The 9,056-nt window shown below is 38.1% G+C and overlaps 1 protein-coding gene across 4 annotated transcripts; it reads left to right on the top strand.

Moving 5' to 3' along the window:
• Nucleotides 1-389: 389 nt before the first annotated feature.
• On the top strand, nt 390-8,709 carry LOC147516001 (Amidase family protein). Of its 4 annotated transcripts, none has more exons than XM_086588718.1 (5): nt 390-659; nt 1,728-1,851; nt 1,934-2,088; nt 8,068-8,204; nt 8,293-8,709. In XM_086588718.1, the coding sequence occupies exons 1-5, from the start codon at nt 593-595 to the stop codon at nt 8,500-8,502; spliced, it is 693 nt and encodes a 230-aa protein (XP_086444844.1). In that variant the 5' UTR covers nt 390-592; the 3' UTR covers nt 8,503-8,709. The 4 variants fall into 4 exon arrangements, 2 of the variants coding, with proteins under 2 accessions (XP_086444844.1, XP_086444845.1); XM_086588719.1 differs by having other exon boundaries at nt 391-659; nt 8,319-8,709; XR_015210868.1 differs by having other exon boundaries at nt 644-659; nt 1,978-2,088; nt 8,319-8,532.
• Nucleotides 8,710-9,056: the final 347 nt, after the last annotated feature.

The raw sequence follows: 9,056 nt of genomic DNA on the forward strand, positions 1-9,056 counted from the left end.
GCACCGAGAAATATCACTGTAACATCAATGTTACACCATGAGAACCATTGCAACGTGAATGTTGCACAGAGAAATATCACTTCAACATCAATGTTACATCATGAAAACCACTGCAGTACTATGAAAAATCAATGGAATGGAAGGTTTGCTATGAAGAAAAGTGAGAATGGCAAAATAAAAATGGAAATATGATAATGGAAAGAGAAGAAGTGTTTTGAGTGAGAGAAAATAGATTTTTGGCTCTTTTTTTCACTATTGCAACATTGATATTGCAATATGCCACGTGACTGTGTCTTGAGTGTGTCATTTTTCCCGTGTAAGTGTAGTATTACTCAAATACTAAACACACAATATTCCAATATATATTTTACATCCACTCATTTTCTCCAACTATTTCTTAGCTTGAATAGTTTGGTGGATCAGATGTTTAACGTTAGATAGCCGATATGTTAGAACTCAAAAGTTAGATATATCATGTCCAACGGAAACAAAATATCCGGTTTATTAGAGAAATGTTTGTGGGTTTAAGTGCATTTTGTTAACGACATTGTATGGTAGGTATAACCACGCTCTTGAAGCCGTGATTTCTTATATGGAAGACTTAGCATACAAGCAGGCAAAAGAAGCTTACTGTTTACTTGAGCAGGGGGTGTATTTAGGTATATCTTTCTCCTCCATCCTAATAATTGATCCTTTTTTTTCATTGTGACTTCAGATTCACACCTATTTTACCAATTACAGATTTCCATGTATAGCGAAAAGCAGGACACCACTTTAAACAACTTTTACTAGACAAAAATTGAAACTGAAGGAAAGGTTGATCTTTAGAGCTAAAAGGAGTAATTGCATGATAAAATAATTGAAGTCTTTGTGAGCCTCCTGAATGTCATATGATGTGTCATGTGTGTCGATGATGTGAATTATTTAGTAACAAATTGATTAGTTTTTTTTTTCTTATTAAAGCATCAACTCTTTAACCTAGTGAGCCTCTAGCACCTGGCCAACTATTTGAGACGCGTATTTTAGCATGAAAATGTTTAGAAATTCTTGCATACTATCATGCTATTCCTCCATTCAGCTCTTCTATATGAGTTTACTATCATGATATAGATAATATGAGTGCCTTGATCACCTAATTAGTGTTATAAAAATAGAACATGTTATGTCAACTCCATTATTCCTACTTTTAACCATTGCAATAAACAATAAACTTAAACTACAATACCTGATCTCACATTTACATAAAGGTAAAGTAACCTGATTTCACAGAAAAAGATGGAATTGCATTATTTGAAGACTAAAACCCTAGCTCTGGGTGTTAGTTAAATTCAATTTAATTGGCATTTCTCGTTGTTCTTGTTTCTACGAACAATATCACATAAAAAAAGGCGAGCTAATGAGATATTATATTCTAAGAACAATGTGACCAAGATGTCATCTTTCAAAAGAGGAACTTTTTCTTGGCCAGAGTGTGGCCCCAATTATGGTATTGAGAAAGCACTAGATCAAGTGATCATATACTCCTTGGCCAGATCTCCTACTGGGTTTTCATCTATCATTGTGTCCTGCGCTTGTGAAGACATAGTTTCGTTAGAACATGAACAAGATTGTGGTTTGACAGTATTCAGTTTTCAGTTAAAAAGTTTATCTCAATTATTAGATATTACTCTTTTATGTTAGAAAGGATTTTTTTTTTTTCACGTATGAATGTTGGAACTGATTTTTAGGTTTCCGCCATGGAATTCCCTATGGATTGAAGGACATAATTTCAGTGCCTCATTATAAGACTACTTGGGGGTCAACAACTTTCAAGGATCAAGTTCTTGACATAGAAGCTTGGGTTTATAAGAGGTCTGTGCTTCATCACTTTTGAGTATGTAATTGATTTTTTTTCTTACGATTTTGGCACTCTCAACTCTTTATAGTGGTATAGGTTGAGATCTGCTAGAGCTGTTCTTATTGTGAAGCTTGTTACAGGATCACTAGCATATGATGACATCTGGTTTGGAGGAAGGACTCCGAACCAATGGAACTTTGATGAATTATGTACTAGTTCATCAACTGGCCCTGCAGCCACCACATCAGCAGGTTTTTCTTAGATTTCTTATGTTAATACCTTTTTTTTTTTTGCCACAATATATATTTATTAGTATGAAAAATAAATCAAACAAACGAATTAGAAGTCAAACGCACTACAAATTGCGCCGCTAGCCCCTTCTGAATGGAAAAACCAATCCTCCTAAACACATATTGGTGAGAGCCAGCTGTCATCACATTGTTGTCTAACACTTTCTGCATCCTCCTAAGCAACTCAACTACATCTGGAGCTAGAAAACCAAATGTATCAAACGCAAACGGGATGAAACAGTGTTGGTTAGCCATGCACGCTCTTTCATGTTTCTCCACTTTCGCTGCAACTGCACTACTAGCTGTTTGTTCTACTCCAAAAACTTTATTACCAAAACCAACAAAAAAAGATACCCCTGTGACATCCACACTTGCATGTTTTCCATCATACCAGCTATATATCAAGATATCTGCAGAGCGAAGAGTCGATCTACCTTCTCTAGGATCAGTGAGGAAATTGACAGGAGCCTCTTTTTTCAATTGTATACCAGCACGCCAGACTGCATCATGCAAAATATCATATACATGGTCATGTCTGTATTTGAACCCTGGAAAGTATTTGCATTGTGCTGCATGATCTCCAAAAGTGTCAAGGCAACTCTTCAGACACACAGGACATCGATCACCATCAGTATACAAAGGGATCATGAGGCTGTAGCGAAGGATAGCCCGATACTCAACCGGTAACATGCGTTGTCCAAGACCATCCATAGGAATAGCAAGGAGAAAGTCCTTGGCATGTCCAGACTGTAGGCAACTAATAACAGCTTTCTACCGATCAGACAAATCAAATTCCCTCTTAAGTCCTATAATAATCTTACCGTAGTAGGCTTCCGCCAAGACATTCTGTGGCTTGCTAGGGGCGGCAGCCTCTGAGGTCAGAATACTGAGGTCAAAATTAGGAAGATGCATATGCAGTTCAGCAGTGGCACTATCAAAAACATCACCCATAGGCGTAGTGTTACGATATCTAAGAATGTGGTTTTAGAGCTCCTCGATCTGAATCTGTGAGGCTACAAAAGAAAATCTGATGACATCCTTTGCACAACATATACCAAGGCCACCAAGACGAAGTGGAAGGGTCAGACAAACGCCACTACGCCACTGGAGATCCCCAAAACCAGGTCCATCAGAAACAACAATTCTCTAAATAGCAGACCGAAGACCATGGTCAAACATGTTAGCTGCTTCCCAAAAATACGCAGGTAGACAAGTACATAAAGCAAATATCAACTTAGGCAACCCTACACATGCTCGTAAAAGAGTCAGTTCACACTGCGAGTCTTTCAGCTGCGCAAGTGTATCCAGCAGCTTAAGACTTTTCTCAACACGCTTACGAACCAGACCAGAGATAAAAGATGTATCCATGCTGACAACTCCTCCAAGTAACCTGACCCCAAGCTGCGACCTAGATATACTAGCAGGAAAAAGAGCAAGGTTAAAGCGTCGTGGGTCCACTGATGGCCAAAAGATCTCTATCTTGGTCTCATTAAGGACAAACCCTAATGACGACCTTGCTTCTCGGATAATGTGTAATGCTATCACAACCTGCTCTGTGTCACCAATCACAGTCCCATCATCTAAGTACCATGCATGTAACTCTAAATGACAAGTAGACTGAATACACAACACTAGTGGATGTAAAACTAGTGCAAAAAGAAGTGGGCCTAATGGGTCACCCTACTGAATCCCTGTTGCGGACCAAATGCGATCTTCCCCCAGGTATAACCTAGCTGGTTGGCTGTGTAGGTATTCCACCCACGGACCAATAGAAAGGCACTATAAGCGAACCTCATTCAGCATAGATGCTCGATCAACAAGGTTGAAAGCATTCTGAAAATCCACAAGTAACATAGAGAAAGAGCTATTATCCGCATTGTCATGCACAAATCGATTAACAGCATGCAGAATTGTTTCCGCTCCTCCAGGCATACCAACCCCAAACTCAAAATCACCCAAGTACTGGACCATATCACTAGCCACCCCTTTCATAGCAATTTTAGATACAAGACGACGCCAAACCATACCTACTACTATTGGATGAATGCTGTTATCTGGCTTTAAGAGAGGCGTAGGTGGCGCACTAGCCACAAATTCAGCCAAAGCATGTGGGCACTGACCTGCTAGCCATAAGTTCACCACAAGCGTCATAACTTTCATAAGGTCTGTACCAATAGCAGAAGCAGCACCACTCATAGCATCCAACAAATGCTTAGCACGAAGCCCATCTCGACCACAAGATGTCCCTTTAGGGAAGGACCTAATGCATGTCAATACCATGTCTTTCTCAACTGACAAAGGAGGCCCTTCGAGAGGAATGGTTGGTCTGGAAGGTGGAGGGCACCTAGGGTGCTTTGCCTTTAGCATAGCTCGAGTCTCTGGGGTATTAGGGGCTACCCCTGAAGAAGACAAAGCTTTCACTGTCGTTGAAAAGTGCCCATCAGAGATTTTCTGCAAACACCTACGCACATTATAGCTAGAGGAAGGTTGCTGTCGTACAAGCGGTGTAGAGGAACCTAAACAGGGGCGGACCAAGCATTTCAACTCTCTCCAGGCTAAACAACAATAGCAAGAGTCTTAAACAAACAAAATAATAGACCCATTCTAAAGAAACAATTGAAATACTAGAATTCACAAGTAGCCAAATATATACTAATTCATCAAAATATCAAATCAAGTTCGACTACAAATCTATTTAAAAAGTAAAACTACTTGAACGGTATTTTACGAGTCTTGCGGGCGTCAAAATCATTTCTTTCTATAATTTTGATTCTAACAAGCACCAAAATTCAAATCCAAAGAAGAAAAACAGTACATATCGACACGACGACACATTAACACATAACATACAAAATTTCATAACCATCGAACTATATCAACATTTCAATTTTCAAACAACAATTTTCACATATCTAAAACCTACATTCCACCAAATCAAGCAATGCAATTTAAGGACCTGACTTGTCTGCATCTCATCGATAACTGTCATTCAAGTGAAATAAACTTATGAGTGACTGAAATGCTATTGTAATTGAATGCGGTGTAGCTCACTCCATGGCCAAAAGCAAAGATGGCATTTCCGTTGTAGAACTAACTTATATATTCGTCCAAGATAACCCTTTGCAGTATCTGGTATGAGTTGCATTGAAGTTATGGGGAGCTTGGTTACGTATTTTTGTAATCTTGTGGAAACCATGTGAGTGGAAGTCGGCCAGCTAAAAAAACGATGAGAGAATATATAGTAAATATGATCTATTAGTATTGTCAGACCCTAGCTAGCTAGTTATGAAATGGTCTAGAAACAACAAAGTTTTATTTTCTCACTTGAGTTATATTTTCTCACCTGGGTTATATTTAGGTAGTATAGTATTTTTTTTTCGGCAAAAGGACCCTGGGCTAAAGCCTGCTCCAGCCCTCTCCTAGGTCCGCCCCTGAACCCAAAACTGACTCTAAAAGCTGAAAAATACCCCCCCGGTTCGTTGCAAGTAGTCAATGCTTGGAGAATCTGCTTCTGCTGAAGAAACCTCCTAGTGCCAAAGCGATGTTCATTATGACTTTTTTTTTTTTTTTTTTTTTTTTAAAGAGAGTTGGATAGGGGAAAAAAAAGAAAAAAATTTATCTATGCTTGAGAAAAATCTAAGTCACATTGACACAGATACACATGTCGGTATCTGACACGGCAACCTATATGAAAAGGTCCTTGATCAATTATTAGAATTGCTAAGGTTATGCTTGCCAAAGGACTATGCTATTTACTTATGATTGCAAAGCATGCTAGGGTTCAAGTACTTCTCTAGAGTTTAGACTTATGTGCCAATATGTAATGTAATCTTAGGTTGTATTATGGTGCAAATAACTTGTGAAGATTCATTTTTTTTTAAGTTATAATTTCCTTACAAATAAATACAAGTCTAGTCATTTAAAGTTTGCAATTGGTTTTGTTGAGATATATATAAGTTCTAGTATGTGGTTTAGTCCCACATTGAGTAGGTAGTAGTCTAAGTATGTGTGCACTCATTATTTAAGGAGAATGAGTCCTTATGTAATGATATCTAAACATAATAATATTTATGTGTTATAGAATTTTACATGGTATCGGAGCTCTAGGGTTTAGACTTAGGCTTAAGGCTTCGTGTTTTCTGGTCACCGGTGGCCGGAATCCGGTGATGGGAATCCGGCGACCAGTGACCAGCTGTTGGCCGGATTTTGGTTATGAAAATTTTCTTTTTTACAGGTTAGTTTGTTAGATTCTTTTATTCTTTTTGGTGATATTGTTTATGTGAGTTGGATATTTTTTCCAGCGAGCAGATCTGGTGGTGTTCTCATTGATTCTATTCTTTTTATGCTCTTGATTTTACTGTTCACCATGTTACTATTCACTACCAATTTAGTGGTATTATTGTTTGTTCTATTCCTTTAGTTTTGTTGGTGAGCTCTCAATCTCTTGGCTGACTTGATCTGTTTTTTGGTTGAGAGATACATGCCAAGTTTCTCCTCCTCTCAACTTGTATGATTTGGTAAGACTCTCTGATGATTATTAGTTGGTTGATAAGTACTTTCGTTTGTAAGGGTTTGACTCCGTTTTATGGTTCAGCTTGTAAGGGTTTGACTCCCTTTTATGTCGTGGTGCTGAGTTCTCTGGTGTTTCACTGGCTTTTTGTTTTAGCCCTCTTATTGAGGAGTTTATCGTATGCTACCATCATTGATGGTTAATCTTTTCAAGGTTTGATTCCCTTTTCTAGGTGCCAAGTATTCTAGTGTTTCACAGACTTTTACTATCTTTTGTTGAGGTAATTCATTATTTTTTATGCTGCCATTATTTGTCTGCAACAAGATGCTTATAAAGAGTTGAGTATATGTCTTTGGATTTGGGGGGGAGTATTGGAAGTATTTGCTTCTGCATTATCCAAGTGGCGTTGGAAGTTTTGGTATAAGGTACTAATGGATGAGAGTTGTTATGTGCTGAACAATTGGCTTTTGGATGAAATTCTTTATAGTTGGTTTGGTTGCATCTCCCTAAGTTGTTCATGATTAAATTGGATACATCACCTATAATTGGTGTTTATTTGTTTAGTATTGATTCTTGGATCCACCTCAGCCTTTGTTCTTGGTGGTCAAGCATTTAATCCATTGTTCGTTGCACCCAGTTCTTGAGCTACCTCTACATGAGGAGCAATTGTTATTGGAGCTTCCACGGCATATGCCTGGAGCATTTTGGAGCTACCGAGACCTACGAGTCCAGATCCTTTGTTTTTGTTTGTTGATGTTGTTAGTGCTTGTTCGAGGATGATGCTTACGGCTAGAGCTTGGAGTTTAATATCTTTGTATTTAGCAGGGATACTTTATGTGATATCTTTGTATATAAAGGGGGAGTTTTATGAATTTACTTTGTTGGGGTTGGCATTGTAATTGCAAGCTTGAAATATACAGAGTCTATATATTTTGGCTTGAGGGGGAGTGTTGAGATATATATAAGTTTTAGTATGTGGTTTAGTCCCACATTAAGTAGGTAGCAGTCTAAGTATGTGTTCACTCCTTATTTAAGGAGAGTGAGTCCCTATGTAATGATATCCAAACATAATAATATTTCCACGTTATAGAATATTACAGGTTTAACTTCGTGGTTTCCTTCCAATGGTTTTCTTCTCAACATGTGCTCTAATTTCTCCCGCTTCCTCTAGCCACAAAAACCCCAATCATGAAGTAAGGGTTGAGTTCTCCCACTGACATTAACTTAGACAGATATAACTTACTAAATTTTAGAAGGTTTAAATTTTGCATTTATAGTAGATGCTACCACCTGAAATAAGATGGAATCCTTCCATGTCGCTCATTATAGAAAATTCAAGTGCCTACCTCACTATAATAGTTTATAGTACTATTCTAGTCTGGTAATGGTGCGTACATGTTTATCAGATGATTTACTTGCATTGTTCGCAGATTTGGCTGCTTTTGCTATTGGTTCAGAGACAGCTGGATCCATGACCTATCCTGCTGGTCGTTGTGGCGTGACCTCATTGCGCCCAACTTTTGGAACTGCCGGCCGATCCGGTGTTATGAGCATCTCTGAAAGCTTGGTATGTTAGCATTATCATCTTGTGTAGAGTATCTATTTCTTCTCTCCTCAGAAATAGCTATGCAGTCTACAACATTTTTATTCAACAGGATAATAAGCTTGGCCCATTCTGCAGAAATGTCATGGATTGTGCAGTTGTTTTGGATGCTGTAAGGGGAAGGGATCCAGATGACCTCTCATCAAGAGAAATTTTAATTGAGGACCCATTTTCAATTGACATCAGAAAGCTCACGGTTGGGTATCTTGAAGACGCGGACATGGAGGTTGTTTCTACATTGTACCTGTTGCTTTTACATTAGAAAGTCAATTAAATGAACAACATTACTCTACTTCAACTGCATTTTATGCAAATGTTTCATGAGTAAAGAAGTATGTTTGCTTGGAAATGATCAAAGGTCCATTGCTTTGACCATGTCCCCTTTGAACATTAACCCTTTGAACATTAAAAGTAGGCCTTTATGGATTTGGATTTCACAGTTATATCTAACGTTATGATCTTTAATCTCTATACTGAAGCTTCCTGGAATATCTCACCAGGTTGTTGTTGTTTTTTCGTCAAAGGGGGTTAACATGGTTCCTTTTAAACTGAATTACACGGTTGATTCTGTTTAAGGCATATTAAATTTCACTATGGAAGTTAACATTTTATCATCAATTTGTCACAACCCGAATTTCGAAACAATTGCGAAGTGAATGTTTGAAATATAAATATCTCAAACATCACTCGGTTCAATTGTCTAAAAACCCAGGCTATGACGGGGTGGATACAACACATGTCAAAACCTAAAACCCACGTCATACAAGAATCAACTTAAATTAACATAATCCCAACAATTTTCCACCATCACTTTAT

Source organism: Coptis chinensis, chromosome 2 (genome assembly GCF_015680905.1).
Source record: "Coptis chinensis isolate HL-2020 chromosome 2, ASM1568090v1, whole genome shotgun sequence".
In the NCBI taxonomy this organism is placed as follows: Eukaryota; Viridiplantae; Streptophyta; class Magnoliopsida; order Ranunculales; family Ranunculaceae; genus Coptis; species Coptis chinensis.

Coding starts and splice junctions, on each gene's coding strand:
- LOC147516001 (XM_086588718.1), top strand. CDS start 593: ATGGAAGACTTAGCATACAAGCAGGCAAAAGAAGCTTACTGTTTACTT. Junction 660..1,727: donor TGAGCAGGGGGTGTATTTAG/GTATATCTTTCT, acceptor ACTGATTTTTAG/GTTTCCGCCATGGAATTCCC. Junction 1,852..1,933: donor GAAGCTTGGGTTTATAAGAG/GTCTGTGCTTCA, acceptor ATAGTGGTATAG/GTTGAGATCTGCTAGAGCTG.